The sequence below is a fragment of the Lepus europaeus genome, chromosome 10 (genome assembly GCF_033115175.1).
Source record: "Lepus europaeus isolate LE1 chromosome 10, mLepTim1.pri, whole genome shotgun sequence".
Classification (NCBI taxonomy): Eukaryota; Metazoa; Chordata; class Mammalia; order Lagomorpha; family Leporidae; genus Lepus; species Lepus europaeus.
In genome coordinates this window covers 111630810-111652048 of record NC_084836.1, presented here as the reverse complement: position 1 = coordinate 111652048, position 21239 = coordinate 111630810, and the positions used below count along the sequence as shown (strand labels likewise).

General features: G+C 57.4%; 2 protein-coding genes across 2 annotated transcripts; both read left to right on the top strand.

Moving 5' to 3' along the window:
- The first annotated feature begins 1750 nt into the window (after window positions 1-1750).
- Window positions 1751-7022, top strand: LOC133768187 (WAP four-disulfide core domain protein 5-like). The gene is made up of 3 exons (XM_062202559.1): window positions 1751-1832; window positions 6556-6696; window positions 6790-7022. The coding sequence occupies exons 1-3, from the start codon at window positions 1751-1753 to the stop codon at window positions 7020-7022; spliced, it is 456 nt and encodes a 151-aa protein (XP_062058543.1).
- A 9361-nt stretch (window positions 7023-16383) lies between these two features.
- KCNS1 (potassium voltage-gated channel modifier subfamily S member 1) lies at window positions 16384-20092 on the top strand. Its single transcript, XM_062202371.1, has 2 exons — window positions 16384-17412; window positions 19211-20092. The coding sequence occupies exons 1-2, from the start codon at window positions 16384-16386 to the stop codon at window positions 19679-19681; spliced, it is 1500 nt and encodes a 499-aa protein (XP_062058355.1). The 3' UTR covers window positions 19682-20092.
- Window positions 20093-21239: the final 1147 nt, after the last annotated feature.

The window sequence follows — 21239 nt, the reverse complement described above, 5'->3', positions numbered from 1 at the left end:
TAACCATAAGTTACAGGTGGGCTGATGTCATGAAAAAGGGGGTAAGGAGTCATTTCCTCAAAAATACTGTCCGTCTCTCAGCTCCTCTCACTGTCGCAGATTTCTCTCCTCAGAACCTACTTCTCACCCAATGTCTGCAGTTACTGGGTTTGTATCTGCAACATTTCCAAAACCAAAAGACTTCCCAAAGGACTCCAAAAACTTGGCGCCCCCCCCACACACACACACACTCACACATCCACGTCTCTCCTCCCAAAGGAAATCCCAAATCCAGTAATCAAGAAAGCGGATTAAAAATCCCGGAGGGAGGGGCCTTGAGGCAGTCCAGGATGAGAGATAGAGGTGACAGCAGCTTCTGGGTTTTTTGATTTTTTTTTTTTTCAAGAAAAAAAAAAAAAGTTCATGGGGCATGCATTTGGCCTAGCAGTTAGAACACTGGGATGTCTGCGTTCCTTATCAGAGTGCCTGTGTAATATGTAATTAGGGGGGAAAAAATCATCCATAAATTTTTCCTCCAAAACAAATCTGCCAAGGTGTTAGAATTCCAAAAGTAACGTGAGGCCACACAAGACAGGGCCCCTCTCTTCCTGAGGGTTTAGAAGACAGCACGAGGGGATCTGGGTTAAGCCCAAGGAAGAACTTTCTGGCTGCAAGGGTAGGGTGTCCTGGACTGGAATGGATGAAGCAAGCCACATGTCACCTCCCTTCTAACGCAGGTGATGATTAAATACTGCTCTGCTTTCAACACCCAGGGACTGGGGCTGATGGGGAAGCAACGGCGGAAGTCGCAGCTGAGTCAGGAATCCGCTTCACACCCTGGGCCAGTCTCCACCCGTCTCGGTTCACAATTTTCCCCTCTTTCAAACGAGAGGGCTGGGAGGTCGGACTCGATCTCTTCCTATGCTGATGGAGCTTCTGTTTGGGGCCCCTTTGGACACCAAGCATTCGCTGCCTCTCTTCCACCAACAGCAGAAGCCAACAGCAGAGGCCCCTGGACCACGTGATCTTTCTGCTCAGGATCCCTTGGGGTCAAGGAAGTGGTCCCAGTGGCCACTACAACTGCTCTGGCCTGAGAGCTCAGCCAACCCAAAACCATGTACCACCAACCACCAGAGCTGTGCCAGGCCGGGCAGAGGGTGGTTCTCCCAGATGCCACAGGAGGTGACTTCAGCAAGGCAGGGCCAGACTCTCCCAGCCAGGGGATGCCAGGAGGAGACGCCAGGCCTGGCCTCACCCCTGTGCCAGCCTGGGCCTGCCTCCTCGGACAGGGAGCTCTATCCCTAGCCCTAACGCTGTTTCCCGCCCTAGGCATCCAGAACTCTGAAAACTGCCCTGCTATTTGACACGGACTTCTGTCCCCTGCCTAGGACATTGCTGGGGCTTTAGGATCTTAAAGTACATGACTCAACAACCTTCACCCTGTACACAGAAGAGAAAGACTGAAGGGCGAGGAGGGACAAGATGTGCCCGAGATCACAGTTAAGTTGGCCATGCAGAGTCAGCTACACAGGCAGGACTTGATCCAAGCCATACCCACCACCACCACCACCTGCCACCACCCTGTCTGCATTTCCTGCATGGGCACGATGTACTCGGAGGCCCTTGGGCGGGGGGTGGGACCGAGATAAGTCAGGCACACGCCAGGCCACGCATGCCCTCCTCCTGACTCAGTGGCTGTAACCTCCCTGAGCCTGTAGGTGCTAATTTGGGGCCCCTGGGCTCTGATCTTATTAGGTGCCGGCACAGAAACATGAGGATCTGGAGCCTCCTCCTGGTGGCCCTCCTGGGTCTAGGGAGCCAGCTGCCTGCTGCCTCTGGGCGGAAGAAGGGAGGTGAGTGCAGGCAGAACCCCCTACTCCAAGAACAGTACCTCTCTGGGGGGAGGAGAGTATGGGTTTGGAGGAAGGCAGGCAATGTGTGTGTGAGTGTGTGAGTGTGTGAGTGTGCAAGTATGTGTGTCTGCTTCCCAGTGCTTCCAGGAGCCTGTGGTTTTGTTTGTGCATCCTGGCACCTGTCCACCCACCTGCACCCTTCTCTGTAAATGTCTTCCCACCAGTGGCTCAGGCTCGCCTGTGCCTGTCTATATATCTTGGCGGGGGGGCCGGGGGTGCAGCCATGCACCCGTCTCTGTGTATCTGCATGTCGCTGTGCCTGCTTGTCTCTGTGGCCTCCTAGCAATGGCAGCAGTCGTGTGTGTCTAAGCACGTGAACACAGAGCCCTGTGCCTCTGGGGACAGGGCTGGGAAGCTGTCCAGGCCTGCTGTTCCACGGCTGGTACCTGTGGAGCAGTGACTGGGTCTACTTGGCAGGTGCCATGAGCCTTCTCTGGCCCCCAGCCCAACCTGTGGAGGGGCCTGGAGTTGAGTAGGGGTGTAGCTTCTGGCATCTTGGGTCTGTTTGGAGACATCCCTGTTGCTCCCCTCCCCTAGTCTTCTGCCCCCGTTCCCACCCCCTGACAAGGCCGGGGCTGCCCTGTCTATGGACAGGTAAGGGAGGCAGGGGCTGCTGGAGTGGCCAGACAGGTGCCTCCCAGTCTGGGTGAGGCTGTGGCTTGTGTCCCCTTCTGGGGTTGGAATGCTTTGACCTACATTGACTGCACAGCCCTGACCCCATTCACAGGAGGAAGTCAGCAACACGGACAGGTCCTCCTTCTCCCTCTGACTCTGGGGAGCAGATTTCTACATATTCCCCGCCTTTGCCTTTCTCAGAAATAAGTGCCTGTCTGGAATATGAGCTGGTTTAGGGAGGAGGGGGCTCAGAGACCTCCAGACCAAGGGAGGAAGGACACAGGTGAAGTCCAAGGCCAGGCCCTGTGTCGGCTGTGAGTCACACACCACCATGATAAGATGCCCTGCTGTGACACAGGAGGCCAGGGCTATCTTTACACCCATGCTACAGATGAAGAAACCGAGGCACAGTGAGAAACCACTCGCCCAAGCCAAAGACTGACTCTGAGTTAGCATCAAAGGTGGCATCTGAGTGTGGCTATTTGATCCTGTCCACTTACTTCTTGTAAAATATGGTTCCCTGCCTCTCTCTGGAGAGTAAGTGGTGTCCTGAGGAATAAGGCCTGGCAAACAGTAAGTGCAGCATAAGTGGGTGACTTGGGGGAGCTACTGAGGGCCTGGGACGGCCTCGCACCTCCCAGAGGCAGGAGCAGGTGCCAGCAGAGCCTGCACCTGCCCAGGACCTCCCGACATGGCCAGTGCTGCATGCTTGTCTGTCTCCTAATCCACCACATTGTGTTCTCCCCTGACTGCTCTCCTGTGAGACCTATGCCTGGCTCTCGGTGAATTACAGACCCCGCGGAAGCTGAAAGCGTAGAGGGAAGAGAAGCCGTGGTTTGCTGCCTGTGGATGCCCAGCCCAGCCCAGCCCCTCACTCAAATGTCAAGAGTCTCTGCTACAAAGAGGCTGGCACAGTCCCTGAGCAACAGCAAGTGCCTAATTAAAGTCACTGGTTTCAACCGCTACACGGTATTAGGGCTTCCTCTGCACTGGGTTGTACACAGATGGCTGTGCGTGCCCATGTGTGTTTCTCTGCACACACACACACACACTGGCACCAGACAGCAAGGGCTGCTCGATACTCGGGTCCCTGAGTTTAAGAAGGAATTCATGAGCAAGTCAGAGAACAGTGAACAGCCAGCAGTGACATTGACCTGAGAAAGCAGAGACGTGCACTCCACAGACCGAAGGGGCCTACCTGGAGGGGAGCTGGCCCCTCCTCGGAACTGCTTAATATCACCTGGGTCCTTCATGAACGGGAGGTACATTCTAGCAAGCGTGTGTTGGGGTGCAGCCTAACAAGGGGAAGGAATACTCACGGTTTTCCTGGGGAGAAGGTGGGCATTCCCGGGCACCCTTCTTGCTCTTTAGGTGGTCCCGTGTTTCCTGTCACGGCACCTGGCATGTGTGCCATTTTGCATGCTAATGTATTACATGAGCTTATAATGAGCTGCAGGTCAATCAAGGTCAGGTTTGGCTCCCTAAACTGGTCTGAGCCTGGTCCATATGGGGGGGGGGCAGGGAGCGGTGGGAGATGGGGGTCTGTTTATCTTCAGAGCAAGGGCAACCAAACCTGGATCCTGTGGGTCTTGAGATAATAGGGGCTACTTACCACCCCCAGGTGGCTCACCTGATTCCCTCCCTCCCTGTCTCGTTACCGCTCATGCATACAAGTGCCTTGTAATTAACGATCTGTGTGTGCAGGCACACATACGAGTTTGTATATATGCTTGACTATGTGTATATTCATACGAATGACTGTACTTCTGTGTGTGTGTGTGTGTAACAACCATGTAAATTGATGTGTGTATTAGGTTAAACCAAGTGAAATTACTTTTTTGTCACTCAAAAACAGTTAGCTATTGGCAATTTCATATGGTTAAGCCTACAGCTAATCACGCATATAGATCTGAGCGAGCATGTATCTGGACTGTGTGTGCATCTGGGTCTGTGTGAGTCCCTGTACCTGTTCAGTCAGGTCCAGGGATGGTTTCCTCTCCCTCTGAGCCCACAGATCCATGGTGTATGGATCAGGAGGGCTGTCTACGTATGCCTGAGTGTCAGTCATATGTGTGACATGTGTCTCTATGCATGTAACTTTGAGTGGGGACCCAGATGTGAAGGGAAGGTTAGGGAAGACGGACGAACAGAATGAGCGTGACCGCTCGGGCCCTCTCAAGCCTCTGCATACACCGGGCTTCTATTCCCAGGCCACACCGTGACTGTCAAGTTCTCCCCATTTGAACTGCAGACTCCCAGCCCCTTTCCCTGTCTATTCCCCAGGATTCAGCCCAAGCCCTTCTTCCCAGAACTGCTTCTTGCCCCCACTCCCAGACAAACTGGGAGCCCCTGCTTCTCCTCTGTGTCCAGGCAGCTCTATTTGGCCCACTCTTTGAGACCTGAGCACCTCTGGCCTGGGCTTGTGAGCACAAAGCTAAACCCTGGAGCCCAGTCTCCCAAGGCCCTTCACCCAACCCCACCACGCTCCCAACCTCCTGGGAGAGGGTAATCCTAGTAGAGGCCAACACAAGCTAAACCACTCTTCCTCCAGCAGGGGGCAGCAATTCGATTTAAAACAACCCAGCCTACCAACTGGAGCTGGCCTTGAGCACAGCTTACTCTGAGCCAAAAGCCCACACTGTGTGTGCAGCTGGCACCGGGCAGGGGGCTCAGTGGGTGAAGTGGCGCAGAGACAAAGTCACAGCACTGGATCCAGCTGCCTTGGAAACTCTTGCACCTTCTGATGCTAGACTGAATGGAAGGCCTGGGACCAGCTCCACCCCTGAGGCCAAAGGGCAGCCAGAGCAGAGGGTCATGGAGGTCAGAGGGCATGAGGCTCTGGGAGTCTCAGCCCAGGCCCGCGTGGGCCAGGCATTGATTTCTTCTTCCATGATATGCCTTCTGCATGAAATCAGAAAATGGCCCCAAATCATTACAAGAAGAGTGGCGAGGGATGCTCAGGACAGAACATTCTTTGGCCATTCAAGGGAGCACTCAAAGACAGAGTCAATACTCAAATTCTGAAACCAACACGGGCAACAATGATGAGCAGGACAGACATGGCCCCAGGGGGACAGCACCTGACACACCTGCAACACTGTGCCTGTCTTTCAAACAGTTGACGAGTCCCTGGTGTTGTACACCAAATGCTGCGCTATGGACTAATGGTGAGCAAAGTAGGCAGTGTGTACCTTCACAGAGACAGACAAACAGATGCAGGGCAAGGCGATGGGAAGATACTTTGGGGTGCATGGATGGGTGGGAACCGACCTAGTTAAGGTGCAGTCAGAGTAGGGTTGCAGCTAAGACCTAATGAGCTGACCACGTAGATGGGGTATGGGAAAGAGCCCCAGGCAGAGAGCACAGGCACAGCAGAGCCCTGCCAGGGGAATGGGCCTGGAGCCGCTCAGAAGCAAGAGTGTCGGAGGTGAGGCTAGGAAGAGGGGCAGGGCTGACCAGACACAGCCCTGCTGGCCGCAGGATTCTGAACCTCACTGCTGCCTATCCTTTAAGCAAGGTGCATCCCAAGCCAGCCCTGGGAGGAAGAAGTTCAGGTTCTCACTTCAGAGAGAGAAAACTGAAGCATGGCAGTCATAAAAAAACAACAGCCACTCGCCAAATGTCAAGCAAAAAGTAAGGGAGGGAGAATTCAGACCTCATTATCCTGCTGCAAGATTGGGGGCTCTTTCTTATTTTTAAAGATCTGTTTATTTTACTTGAAAGTTAGGGTTACAAAGAGAGAGAGAGAGACAGAGACAGAGAGAGAGAGAGATCTTCCACCTGCTGGTTCACTCCCCAAATGGCCACAACATCTGGAGCTGGGCTGATCCAAAGCCAGGAGCCAGGAGCTTCTTTCAGGTCTCCCATGCGGGTGCAGAGGCCCAAAGATTTGGGCCATCTTCTACAGCTTTCCCAGGCCATAGCAGAGAACTGGATCCGAAGAGGAGCAGCTGGGACTAGAACCGGCACCCATATGGGATGCCGGCGCTGCAGGTGGCAACCTTACCCACTAAGCCACAGCGCTGGCTCCTGGGGGGTTCTTTTACAGTGAAATCAGGGGCCTGCCCACCAGATGATGAGCCCTGCATCCAATCAGTGCCTGATCAGTGCATGGACGACAGCCAGTGTCCCTCAACCATGAAGTGCTGTCACAAAGCCTGTTTCCTCCAGTGTGTCCCTAGGGTCTCGTGTAAGTACCCTGCTCCACCTCGCTGCCCACCCAAGCCCCGTGCTGCGTGGGAAGCTGGCATGGGCAGGGCTCACCCAGGCCCCTCTGTTGCAGTAAAGGCGGGAGGCTGCCCTGAGGACCGGCTGCACTGCCTGAGCCCCACGCAGCACCTGTGTCACAGCGATTCAGACTGCAAGGGCAAGAAGCGTTGCTGCCGCGCAGCCTGCGGCCGGGACTGCCGAGACCCTACCAGAGGTACAGCTGCTGTGTGCCTGGGCTGGGCGCCTGCCCTTGCCCAGCCCCACCTGCGAGAGTTTCCTCCAGTTCAACAGGCTTCCCAGCTATAACCCAGAAGCCAGGCCCTCCCATGGCCAGAACCGGGGAAGTCAATAGGGTGGTGGAGGAGCTGGCGATCCCCGCTTCTCTTACGGGACCTGCTGTGTCACCGAGACCTCATCCCCACACTGCCCTGGGTCTCAGTTCACCCTGAGGAGGAGGGTGGGGCATTCTGCCTTGGTCTCCTGGGGCCTGGCAGGGAGGGGACCCAGCCTGGCACACAGAACCCTATTGTGGGAGAAGTTCACCTTTTTTTTTTCCCTGTTTCCTCAGGCTAGTTCTGGTTCAGGAGCCACAGCTCTGCATCTCCCATGGGACTCCCGGCAGGAGATGATGACGAGGGGCGGGGACCCTCTCTGCCAGCAGCAGTGCCAATATTCTGAGAACGTCTGCTGTGTCTTCCCTGCGGCCCTGGATTCTCCCCGGGCTTCAAGATCCACTGTCTGACCTCAACCAGAGGAGTTCCTCTTCATCACCCCAGTACCCCCAGCACGGACACACCCAGCTCCCACCCTTCCTAAAGCCCACTTTCCATCTCTCTGCACTTCCTGTGTCCCATACTGGAAACGCCCAAGTCGGGCAGGGCCCTCTGTGTGGGAGTCCTGACCCCTCCCTTGGGCAGTCCAGCCACCCGGGACCTGGGTCCCAGCAGCACAGGGTGGTCAGGCTTTCTGCCACACCGGCACACCCGCATCGGCATCCGTCTCACGCTACCTGTGCTGCTACCTGCCCTGTTTCCTTTAAGCAACCTTTGTGCATAAACACATGTATTGCAAAAGAAAACTTGATGTCACTACTACACATTGTCACTTGCCATACATGGACTGTCATTGTGACAACAAATGTGCTGATGACAGCTCAGCCCCATTAAAATACAGCCAGTCAGATTAACTAATGCCTCTAGCCAGGCCCTCCTGCTTCTGGTTTAACAAATGGAAGTTAGCAAAGGTTAAAGAGACAGGCCCAGGGCAGATCTCTAACCCAAGACTCTCCCCGCTGTAGTCAGAAGAAACAAGAGAGAAGAGCTTTCTGCTCCAAGGGTCAGTGCTATGTAATGCTGCAGCCACGTACACACTAAGATCACTTCAAACTGCCCCCAACGGGGGGACACGCTGTCCCCATCGCTGGCCGACACCTCCCTGGGCTCCGCGTCTCCAGGGCCAGGTCTGTTGTCAGAACATAATGAGTGTTTCTTGGTGGGAGGCGGGGATCAATGAAGGCATGACGGACGGCCACCCCTAGACAGTTCTGGACCCAGACACTGGGCCCCGACTCTCCCTCTTACCCGGGCCTTGTTCTAGCAAGGGGAGCGAGGCAGGCAAACCCTCCCCCACAGCCCCTGCTGGGCCTTCTCTCACACCCGTGATGGACCAGGGCTTGGGGGTCAAGTGCGGGGTTGAACTTGGAAACCCTGGTTCCTCGTTCCCCGTTCTCTTGACCCCGGAGGGCGATCCCAGGTGCATCCTTCTCCCGTTTGCCCTCTTGGGAGACGGAAAGACTCAGACTCCCTCAGGACCGCAGTCCTCCCCGCGGGGCCCAACGTCTGAACTGCTGACTCCGAAGCAGCAAGCGCTAAGTCGTGAACCACGTAACGTTGGGGTCCATGCAGACCGCGGATATGGCGCGGCCCCCAAAGAGGCGCCGTCCTAGTTTGTGTTAGCTGTACTCTGGGATGTCTGCAAGGACGACGTCAGCTGATGACGCATTCCACAGAGTGGTCCTCGTCCTTAAGGGTGGATGGCTGTGAGTGGATAAAGGTGAGGCCTGGGAGAGCGGGACAAAGAGAACTGTCTCAGAGTCACTCACTCTTTCTGGGCCTCAGTTTCTCCACCCATAACCTCAAATAACACAACAGATTGTACTATGTGCCCCAGATTGCCCCTTCCTTCCCCACTGCTACCCTGGCACCCCTAGAGGAAAGTGCATACCCCTGCTCCGGTGACTTGGGGCTTGGCCATGAACCTGTCTTGACTTACGGGCCACATGCCAGATTTAAGACAAGGCACCAGTCACCTGGGAGCTCCCACCTGTGCCAGGAGATGACCTTGACCGGAAACCACTGGTGTCAGCATGAGAGACACACAGAGCAGGCCGGAAGCTGAGCTGCTCTGGTTAAGCGTCACAGGTGGGAGAGGAATAAGTGTTTGTGGTAGAAAAAGTCTGAGATTTGGGGACTCTGTGTCGCAGACTGTCTACAGGAAGAGCTGGGCTGATTCGGATGCTGAACAGGAGTCTGTAGTCAATGCCCACAGTACGCCTCCCCCAGGGCATTTCACTCACCCATCCCCAGCCCCAAGAAACATGGCCACTCCTCTTCCCACTTGACAAGGGGGACACAGCAGCATTTTTGAGGTCAGTGACTTGCCCCAGATGCCTGGCTGAGAGGTGATGCAGCTAGGACTAAAAACCTGGTCCTATTCCTCCTTAGATACTGAAAAGAAAAGGAAAGAAGCCAGCAACAGCTCCCAATAAGTCCAGCACACTCAGCCCTCACAGGTGTGACTTTACCCACGTTGCATGTATAGTCTCCCTAAGTCCTCACCGCCTTCCTACATGGGCTTTATTATTATTCTCCATCTTACATATGAGGAAACTGAGGCACAAGGCACTCAAAGTCATGCAGCCTCTATGTGGCAGAACCAGGATTTGACCCAGACAGGCCGGCCCCACACACCTCGCTTCCTGACCACTCCATGACACTCAGTCTGTGAAGAATCCTCCCAGCTCTGAGAAACAGGATCACAAAGACTCACGAGGGTGAAGTGATCGGGCTCAATTCTGGATGGCCAGAACCCAAGCCCGTTGTGCACAGCTATTGCTGAAAGGCTATAGGAGGAAAAGTCAGGGGTCCCAGCAGGAAGCTCCCAGTTCCGACTTGGCTGCTGAGCCGGGTCCCTGGAATGGCAGGAGGCAGCGGGTCACAGGCCGGGACTTCTCTGGCTACATATCTACACAGTGCACCTGCTCAGCTCGCTGGCTAACTCGCTGCTTGTCACCCCAGGTCTGTGCCGGCTCCGTCCTAGCTACTGAATTCCAAACCATTCAGCTCCATTTCCACTCCCCTTCTAGGAAGCCTCCCGAGACACTGGACACTCAGGTCCTCCACGGACCCCAACTTCGCTTTCCCTCCTTGATAAATATTTGCTGAACACTTCCAGGCTCCAGGCTGTGTTGCAGAGAGACCTATGCACTACTGGAGTAGACAAAGCCCCAGCAGGAGTAACGCACAATCTGCACCAGACTGGAGACACCAAGGAGTCTACGCAGGCTGGGAGGGATCTTAGCCAGCTTGGAACCAGCGAAGGCGTCCTGAAGGAAGTGACTGTCCAAGCCAAGGCCTTGAGTCTGAGCAGGAGCCAGCCAAGTGCGACACTGCCAGCCAGCCACACTGCCAGCCAGCCATTTTCCCTATTCTTACCAATGGCAGTGTCCTCAGTTAGGAACATTTGTCCCAAACCCTCACACTACCAGAGTGCTGGTGACATTCTAGATTTTGACCCGGAATGACCCATTTGCAAAAAAATTCATTCGGCTTTAACTTAATATTTGTGCACTTTGCTGTAAGCTCCCTGTGGCAAGGAATGGTCACGTGACCTGGGACTGGCCAATTAGGAGTGCGGGGAAGGCTCCTGGGACAGACTTCCTGGGAGACTACTGCTACCCTAACTCAGGACGCTCAGCCTTCTGCCCATCCTCCATCTGCCCCTTGTCCCTCCTGGGACCCGGCTGCTGCAGCCAGAACAGCCGTCTGGAGACCTCCAGGACCAGCTGAGACGAAGATTCAGATGATGGTGACGCCCTGGAACGATTCCAGGAGAAGCATGTGTGGCAGTGGCGAAGTGCACAAAAAAGAGAAGTGACTAAGGCTGTGACCTCGAGGGACAGCCACAGGGGAGCTCCAGAGACCAGTGTAGGTGGGACACACCAATTCCCAGGCCCATCAGCGTCTCCCTGAGTGGAGCCCTCGCAGGGAAGCCTCTGACAGAGAGATGCCCTCGTAACTGTGCAGGAAGGGCACAGCACAAGGCAGCGTGCTCGGAGCAGCTCTGAGCAGTGTCGGCCACAAGGCTGAGAGCCACTCGAGAACGGTGCAGCAGGAAGTGACGGGGAGCCTGAATCTTCAGTCCCTGAGCAGCCGCACCTGCCCTGGCACGCTGACAAAGGTGACCTCCTCTCCAGGGAAGGTTTCTCTTCCACAAGCAAAATTCAATCCGGATATACCAGGAAAAGGAAGTGCAGGAAGGGCTGTTCATGGGGAGGGAACAGCACGTGCTAATCTTCAGCAAAACCCCGAAACGTAGGCATTGTTCCCATTTTACAGCTGAGGTAGGTAAGCACCGAGAACAGACACTCGGCCCAAGCTCACACAGCAATTCAGTGGCAAAGGCGAGATCCAAACCCCACCCACTCTCGTCTGTTGCCGTGTCACCAGCCACCACCACCAAAGTGGCTTCAACCTGCACACATTTGTTATCGCACAGTTTCTGTGGGTCAAGAACCCAGGCACCGGTTACCGGGGTCATCGGCCTCACGGGACTGCTACGGAGGTGTCAGCCAGCGCGGGAGTCTCCTCGGGAGAGGGAGCCGCTGTCCCCTTCACGTGGAAGTTGGCAGAGTTTGTTTGTGGCAGGGTGACGGCCAGAAGTCAACAGAGCCCCCTGCAAGGCCCAGCTTTATGGAACATGCCAGCCCCTTGGCCATATTCTGCTCAAGGAGTCAGCCAGCAGGTCCCGCCCACACGCAAGGGGCGGGGTCACACAGGGGGCATGAGAAGCAGGCATGAGAAGCTTCCTGCCACTCCCAGGTCTACTTAATCCCCAAACTTCTGTATTTTCTGCAGCAGCAAGCTTTCTCTGCAGGTAAATCCCCGAGGGTTCCGGCCAGAGACTGAGGGGAAACTTGGGGACCAGCCCACCCGTGTTATATAGAAGGCACAACAGAGACCTCGGCTGGCCCTCTTCCCGTCTCGGCACCCGTGAACCTATCCACAACTCCGAGTATCCACTACAATGTGATCTCGGGGTGATGCCAACCCATGGACCCAGTGTCTTCCGCCCTAGGGAAATGGGTCTGTCCACCTCTCCGGCTCTGGGGAGGGCAGTGGAGGCCGCAGTCACAGTCCGAGAGCAGCAAATGGGAGACCTGCTTCTCTGTGGATCTGCCCCAGCTCCTGGTGGCCAAATGAGGGAGGTGGGCAAGAGCTGCCTGCTTTCACTGCTTCCTCTGCGTGAAACTGAAGGGCTGCAGCCTAGGGCTATGCAACCCTACACGGGAGCCTCCAGCCTCCAGCCTCAGCCGCCCGTGGCTACGGAGCACGTCACATCCGATCTGTCCTAAATGAACTTTGTTACAGGTGGATGTGGCAGGCAGAATGTTTAAAATGACCCCAAATACCCTCACCCCTGTACAACACCCTCCTCAGAATGCAACTTGTGAGTGGGGAATGCATGTCAGAAGGGTGACTGACAGTGGCCTGGCCTAATCAGGTGAGTCCTTTACAGAGTCCCTGCCCCTGCAGTGCTGTCATCCCCATATGGGCACCAGTTTGAGTCCCGGCTGCTCCACTTCCAATCCACCTCTCTGCTAAGGTGCCTGTAGAAGCAGTGGAGGATGGCCCAAGTCCTTGGGCCCCTGCACCCACGTGGGAGACCCAGAAGAAGCTCCTGGCTCCTGGCTCCGCCTGGCCCAATCCTGACCATTGCAGCCATTTGGGCAGGAACCAGCAAAAGAAGATTTTCTCTCTCTCTCTCTCTCTCTCCCTCTCCATAACTGTGCCTTTCAAATAAACAAAATAAATCTTAAACAAGGAAGCCCACACTCTGGGTTGCCTGCAGAATGTAGGTGTTCATGCTGTGATCTGCCTGGGAGGTCAGGCAGCAAGGAAGTACAGGTGACTCCAGGCTCTGAGGCCGATCCCTAGCAGACAGCTGGCAGCAAGACGGGCACCTATCAGTCCTATAAGCACAGGAAATGAATTCTGCCAACAATCTGAGTATGGCAGAGAACCTCGGATCAGAATCTCAACCCTGGCCAATACCTTGGCTTCAGCCTGGGGGACCCTGAGTAGAGAATCCAGCCATGCTGTGCCCATACGTGCGACCTAGAGAAACAGTGAGAATTCATTCATGGTGTCTAAAGCTGCCCGAGTCCAACATAAAATGGATTTCAAAGACTCACAAAAACAAAAATGTAGCATGCCACATCAATGATTTCTGTATTGATTTTATATTGGAATTACAACATCTTGGATATACTGGGTTAAATCAGATATTATTTAAATAATCTGTCTTGTTTCTCTTCTTTTAAATATTGCCATCAGAAAGTTTAGATTCTATATGCCGCTCACGTTGTATCTATTGAACCGTGCTGGCCTAGAGGAAGCCAGCTGTGTGACCTTGGGAAGGTCTCCACGCCTCTCACAGCCTCATTTCTAGCTGTGAGACAACACCTGTTCTGCAGATAGATTTGCAGCCTGAATGAGATGAGGCCTGTCTTGGCCCAAAGTAAGTGCTAGGTAGTTGTTACTAACTCTCCTTATTAAAAACAACATTCGTTAAGTCTTGTATCAGGCACACCCCAGCCACTCAATACACAGGTGCAGATCCTGCAACTTGACACAGCTCCTTGGCACAGTTCTCCCCTCCCCTCCCAGCCCACTTGGAAGATGGGAAGCTGTGGCCCTTGGGCAGAAGAGGATACTGGGCCTCAGGAGCAAAATTCTGGGGATCCACAGCCCACCCGGGGAAGAGCCAGGCCTTGCACCTGCTCTGGCCCCGCCTGGGGCTCCCAGGAAAATGAAGCCGGGAGCCACAGCTCCCTAACCCAGATCCCCCACAGCCTAAGCCAAATACCTGTGCTTTTGAGGACTCCGGGAGCCCACCCCTGCCATGTCTGGGTCGGGGATAACTGAGCTAGGCACCTGAAGCAGAGCGCCTGACACCTACTAAGCACTCAATTAAGCCAACTATGATTACTATTGATCCTTTGCCAGACAGGCTGGGGCTGCAGTCCCTCCCGAAGGGGATTCTCAGGTGCTGAAGCTAAAGGATCCCTCCTTCCCGGGCCCCTGGCTTGGGAGGACACCCGGGCTGTTGGCCCCAGCCTCCAGACACCAGCACCCTCCAGCCGAGTCAGGAATAGAAACCACCTCCTCCTGCCGCCCGCGGCCTCCCTCCCTCCCCCGGCAGCGATCGATGCGGCCGAGGCCGCGGGGGACGCAGGAAGCCAGGGAAGGAGCGGGCAGCGGGGCCTCCAGAGCAGCAAGGCTCCGCGGGGCCGCGGGAACAGACTCCAGCCCGGCGCAGCCAGCGGCTCCCAGCCTCCGTGCCTCTGGGGACAGACGCGCTGGTCCGGGAGGGGCCGCGACAGGTAAGGGGCCTCCCTCGGGAAGGGGCGTGGCCCAGGGAAGTCCCGGGTCCTGGGCAGCCAGAGTGGGAAGCCGGGAGCCGCCTGGGGCTTCCGGGGCCGGCCCCCTCTAGAAGCCCACCCCAAGGAGGGAAGGACACAGAGGGCGGGGCTTTGGGCGCTCCCAGGTGGACCTGCCTGCTCATCAGTAAATGGGATTAGAAGTCCTTGCTCATTAGGTCTGAAGGGACTAAAGGAGGGGAGGGGGTGCTCAGGGAAGTGACCAGTAGGTAGTGAGTGCTCAAGAGCAGAGTGCGGAGGCCCCGGGATCCAAATAGCCTGGCTGCTGCCTGCCCCCACGGTGCCAAGGTCGAGCTGGGGTCCTTGGAACAAGTCACTTAATCTTTCCGATATCCAGGTTCTTTTCAGGAAGTGTTGGTTGAATTACCCCCATTTTATCGAGCAGGAAAGGGAGTCCCAGAGAGAGGAAGGCAGTGGCTCAGGTCCACGCTGCTAATGAAGAATGGGTGCCAAGTCCAGGCGCAGGAGCCGAGAGCAGAGTTGCAGCCCACCCCTGCTCACTGCCCAGTTACGTGCCAGGGACCACGCTGCCGCTCCGGATCTTGCAGCCTTTCGTAGAAACTGTGCTGCTACCCGGCACACAGACGGGGAAACTGGAGCTTACAGAGGGCAGTGGATCTGCTCAAGGTCACCGGGGCAGAGTGAGAATCTGCACTCAGATCTGGTCAGAGGGAAGTACAGGGGATGAATGTTTCCTGATCAACTACTGTCTTCCCGGGCCTCTGCACACACACACACAATGGCAGTCCCTCCAAACTGCCATTATCCCTGTTCTAAAGACAGGAGAGCTAAAGCCCACATGAGGGAGGAGACTGGCCTGATGTCACACAAGTGACACAACCAGGGCGAGAACGCCAACCTGCGTAACAGCAGGCCCCGGGCCAGGTGCACCCCAGGAGGCAGGCAGCCCTGAACCCACAGGGTCAGGCAGTGAGTCACTGGCCTTCCGTGCAGCGGGCAGGGGCAGGACCCAGCGCCTCCCCACTAGTCCCTGACGCCCAACACTCTCCCCGCCCTTCCTTAATCCTCCAGCCGCCCTTGGGGGTGGGTGCTATTGTCTGCACTGTGCACTGTGCAGGAGGCAGAGCTGGAGAACAAGTACCTCCCCCCGGGTCCTGGACGTACACCCAGGTGTGCCTGCCGCCAGGAGAGCGTGGCACAGGTGGATATTTGAGTAAACCCCTTCCGTGAGCCAGGCCTGATAGACACTTGGAGGTTGGTATTTTAAATCTCCATCCTCTAGAGGTTCAGAGAGGTGAAGTGACTTGCCTAAGGTCACACAAGGGAGCCAGGGTTCAAGGTCAGGCCTCAGGCCCCAGAGCCTTGGCACAGTGTAAATGAGTAGCTCTCCTTCCCCACCATGTGTGGAATCACCCTCCAGGCTATGAAACCACAGACTGCAGGACCCCAGGCCCAGGGTTTCTGGGTCAGCAAACCCCCCAGAGGCTGAGACTATGCATCCCTGACAAAGTCGCAGGTGAGGCTGTAGTCCCAGCCAGCACCTGGTCTAACTAGGTCTCCCCTCACCGCCGAGGCAGGGAGCCCAGCTAGCTCCACTCTGCAGAACACACAGGTTCAGAGGACTCGCACATCGGGGACGGAAATCCAAGTTTATCCAGGAACGGGGGCATCTGGGGGTGGGGGGGGGACCTACCAGGTGCCAAGGCGACGCCCAATCCCATCGCACACGCAGTCCTCCCAAGTCGATGTCTGCAGGAGAAAAAACAAAACGGGGCGGGAGGTCAGTGACTGGGCCAAAGCCTCCAGCTGGGGAGGGCGCATCCTCGAACCCAGGCCCAAATCCGAATCCTGAGGCCCCCAGACACCCACCGAGCACCCACTGCACGCCGGGTGCTCCACACGCGGCCGCGGGGTGGGACGCCCCGAGGTAGCGGGAGCCCCCTCAGCGGAACCTCCCGCTGTCCACAGGCCCGCGCGCCCGCAGCCATGGTGAGCGAGTCCCCGGGGCGCGGCGCCGGCGTCCCCTGGCGGCGAAGCGACGAGGCGCTGCGCGTGAACGTGGGCGGCGTGCGGCGGCGGCTGAGCGCGCGCGCGCTGGCGCGGTTCCCGGGCACGCGGCTGGGCCGCCTGCAGGCCGCGGCGTCGGAGGAGCAGGCGCGGCGCCTGTGCGACGACTACGACGCGGCGGCGCGCGAGTTCTACTTCGACCGGCACCCGGGCTTCTTCCTGGGCCTGCTGCACTTCTACCGCACCGGCCGCCTGCACGTGCTCGACGAGCTGTGCGTCTTCGCCTTCGGCCAGGAGGCCGACTACTGGGGCCTGGGCGAGAGCGCGCTGGCCGCCTGCTGCCGCGGCCGCTACCTGGAGCGGCGCGTGGCGCGGCCGCGCGCCTGGGACGAGGACAGCGACACGCCGAGCAGCGTGGACCCGTGCCCCGACGAGATCTCCGACGTGCAGCGCGAGCTGGCGCGCTACGGCGCGGCGCGCTGCGGCCGCCTGCGCCGCCGCCTCTGGCTCACCATGGAGAACCCGGGCTACTCGCTGCCCAGCAAGCTCTTCAGCTGCGTCTCCATCGGCGTGGTGCTCGCCTCCATCGCCGCCATGTGCATCCACAGCCTACCCGAGTACCAGGCCCGCGAGGCGGCCGCCGCCGTGGCCGCCGTGGCCGCGGGCCGCAGCGCCGAGGACGCGCGCGACGACGACCCGGTGCTGCGGCGCCTCGAGTACTTCTGCATCGCCTGGTTCAGCTTCGAGGTGTCGTCGCGCCTGCTGCTGGCGCCCAGCACGCGCAACTTCTTCTGCCACCCGCTCAACCTCATCGACATCGTGTCGGTGCTGCCCTTCTACCTCACGCTGCTGGCCGGTGCGGCGCTGGGCGGCCGGCGCGGCGCGGGCGGCGAGGAGCTGGGCGACCTGGGCAAGGTGGTGCAGGTGTTCCGCCTCATGCGCATCTTCCGCGTGCTCAAGTTGGCGCGCCACTCCACGGGGCTGCGCTCGCTGGGCGCCACGCTCAAGGTAGGGCCGGCGGGGCCGGGTCGGGGAAGGGCGCTGTGGCCGGCGCAGAGCGTCCGGCCGGGAGCACGGTGGGGCGCCAGGCACAGGGCTGGGTGCCGGGTATTGTGCGTTTTGCATCAGGTCTGACTTTCCCTCCCGGCGGCGCTGTGGCCAAGGACGTACAGTTAGCCGCCCAGGTTCCCAAGGAGAAAACAGGGCTTGGCTGGTCGTTTTTAGCAGCCAGACACACAAAAAATAAGACGGAGGTCACCTCGGACAGGTCTGTCCAACGTGAAGCAATGCAAAGCGGGCGCCAACTGCCCGGCTGGAGCCTGCGCCGCCAGAGGCACAGACTGGAGAGATGCTGAGCTCAGGGGGTCTGGCTAATGGAATTCCCTGTGACCACCTAGGCCACCTGCCAGCACTCCATACCCCGGCTGCCCTGCCAGGAGGACATGCAAGGGCCTCTCCTGAGCCCCCTTTGCGTGCTAAGGCTCCGGGTAGCCCCAGAGCCGCCCCTTCCTGAGCACCAGGTCTGAGCCAGGTTCCAGGCGCGATTTAGTCTTCGGGAGGACTGCGTCAGGAAGGTGCTGTGCGAGGCTTTTGAAAGCCAGCCTGCCTGTGGTCTGTTGAGCGGGTCCCGGTGCCAGGCCCTGCATGGGGCACAGGGCCGCTTCCTGGCCAACTTACAGTCCAAGGGGTGACCCAGGCTGGTTTGGGGAGGGAGGCAGAGTGAACGGCTTGTCCGGCAGCCTGGAGAGAGAGCAGGATGTTTGCTGGGAGGGGTACAGGGGAAGAGATGTGGTTGAGGAGGTGAGAGGGACGGGGTGTGAAAAGGCCATGACCTCTCGGCCCACAACGCTGGGCACTGGTGTGTGCACAGGGTCATTGCCACAGTGTTATTGTCGCTGCTGTGCAAATGTGGAAACTGAGGCTCTGCCAGCGGACAGGACTGCCCCAGGGCTCCTCTGGAAGCAGCGGCAGAGCTGGGAATAACCCAGCGGTGTCGAACCACAGCACCTCGTGTGCTTTCTGCTGAAGCTCCGTGCCGCTCTGCGGCGGGTCCCTGAACGGGGCTCAGGAGAGGCCCTTGCATGTCCTCCTGGCAGGGAAGAAGACCCCCTCTGCTCCAGAATTCTGCTTTGCCTAAACCGTGCAGAGGGCCAAGGCCTGACGATGGGGAAGGAGGGAGGAGAGCACCAGGTGGGGCTGCCAGGGTCCACGACACTGGAGTCAGATACTCCACACAAGTGCCTTGCCTCTCAGCGTGAGGCGGCTTTTGCATCACCTGGAAGCTGGTGAGAAAGACCCTGTGGTGCTGTCCCAGACCCTCCGTTAGGTTCTGCCTTTTAGTAAGATCTCGCCATGTTCCCTCCGCACTTTACAGTCTGAGCGCCTCACTCCAAACTGGGGGCTCTCGGCCTCATGCCACTGAAGGGGTGCCATTGTGAAGCCAGCTCTTTGCATGGCGGCGTATAAACGCCAGCTCTCTTGGCTCTGCAGCAGCGTAACAGATTGCAAGCTTTTCCTTCACCGGCTGGGGCCGCCAGTGGCCCCCAGGATAGAAGGATCAGCTGGGCCCTCGCAGGAACCTTGAACAGCAATTAGGCCTGTGCTCAGGCCCAGGCAATGTTGCTGCCTATGGTAGTGGAAGATCTTAGTTGGGAGTCAGGAGACCTGGGTCTTGGCACTAACTGTACCTTGCTCTGTGACTTTGGGCCTGGTTGGCCTACTCCATGGGCCTCAGTTTCCCCACATGCCCAGTAGCAGGTCTGTAAGCCCATCCAGCTCTGACTTGGGTCCCTATGTTCTCTTCCAGCATAGCTACCGTGAGGTGGGCATCTTACTTCTGTACCTGGCCGTGGGCGTGTCGGTGTTCTCCGGTGTGGCCTACACAGCTGAAAAGGAGGAGGACGTGGGCTTTGACACCATCCCAGCCTGCTGGTGGTGGGGCACAGTGAGCATGACCACAGTGGGCTACGGGGATGTGGTACCAGTGACGGTGGCTGGCAAGTTGGCAGCCTCCGGATGCATCCTGGGGGGCATCTTGGTGGTGGCACTCCCCATCACCATCATCTTCAACAAGTTCTCCCACTTCTACCGGCGCCAGAAGGCTCTGGAGGCGGCCGTGCGCAACAGCGACCACCGGGAGTTTGAGGACTTGCTGAGCAGCATGGACGGCGCATCGGAGGCCTCTCTGGAGACGTCGCGAGAGACCTCCCAGGAGGGACAGTCTGCAGACCTGGAGACCCAGGCCCCCAGCGAGCCTGCAGACTCTCGGGGGTGTTAAAGCCAGGGCTGCGTGTCCCCCTTCCCATGTGCCTAGAGTCAGCTGAAACAGAGCAAAGACTCCTCCCCTGCTTCGTTTCCTTGTGGTAGTGAGACAGACTCGTGCTGGCCTGAGAAATAGGCCCCTTCCTCCCGTGGCCCAGAGCAGGAGGGCACTGCCTAAGCCACTCCCAGCACGGGCACAGCCAGAGAAGGTCAACAGGAAGCCAAGGACTCCTGGGACCCTGCTCTTAGCCAGATCACATTTGGCCTCGTGTTGGAAGATGAGAATCAGCCCCTTTTCACAGGTGGGGAACTGAGGCTCAGAAGGGCACTGTCTCACCCCCGTGTCACGCAACTAGGGAGTGGCAGTCTGCTGTGGAATCCAGGCTGTGGTCCGCCGAGTGTCCTGTCCACTCTTCTGCCCTCACAGAGTTTGTGTGTGGATCCCTGAAGTTGATGAATAAGATGAAAACCCTCTGTCGGAGTGAGGGAAAGCACCAGGCAGGGAATTCGAATGTAGGAGCCCGGGACCACAGCTGCGGTTCTTCCAATAGGAGGCAGCCTCCAGGTCTTCCATCTCCCATGGTCACCGGCTAGACCCAGAGCAAGGTAAAAACCGAATGGAGCAGAGGAGGCACTGAAAGGCCAGTTCTGAAATGCTGGCGGCAGGGGGCTGGCCACCAGGACCCCAGCCCGACCTGGGCCCCCTGCCCTACCTTTAGTAATAATGGCCTAGGCAAATGCGTGGGACTCCCAGCCCTTTAGGGCCCTTGCTGGGGACATCGCTCTCACGCTCCCCTGCCGAATCTTCTACTTGCTGAGAGTTGGGGGGTGGTTCCTCCGCTCTTTTCACATGCTGTGGCTGGAGCACCCATCATCCGTGCCCCCGAGTCCCATCCCAGGAGCCTCAAGAGGGAAGACCTGGTTTGGCTTAACCCCAGGCTTGGTGCAGAGTGGGTATTCAGTACATGTTGAATAAAGTGTTGACCCAATTTGTTCAGCCTACATGGAGGGGGAAGGGGAAATAGCCAGAGAGAGACCATGCCCGTGCCAGGGTGTGAACAAGACTGAAAGGGGGGCCCGGTCAGCTCTGCCTCTCCCATCTCTGCTTATCTGTGACTTTTCTACGGTGAGTCCCTTGTAGATTGTTCGCACATTCGACAAATATCCATTACCAACAACTATCAGCTGTGGTTTCACGTGGGGCCTGCAGACATCTCGTTTAGCTGAGCAGCATTTTTAGAATATTTTAAGGACCTGAGTGGCCGTGTGTGAGGCTTGTGCTTTCCAGTTCCCTCACCCGGCCCCCCTGCCCACTCGGGTGTTGCACACAACCACTGCTCACCTTGACCTCACTCACCCGGCCTCTGCTTTATTGCCTGCTTACTGTAAAGAAAAAATGGTTGACAAAATATATAGCCCTCTACGCCTGAAGCATACAGACTAGTAATGGGCAGATGCTAGTGCAATAATCCACATAAATATACCACAGGAGACTTAATACGTGTGGGGATCGTAGCATGCATAACATACCAGCGACCATCGCCTTGGAAGTCTCACCCGAGCACATGATGACC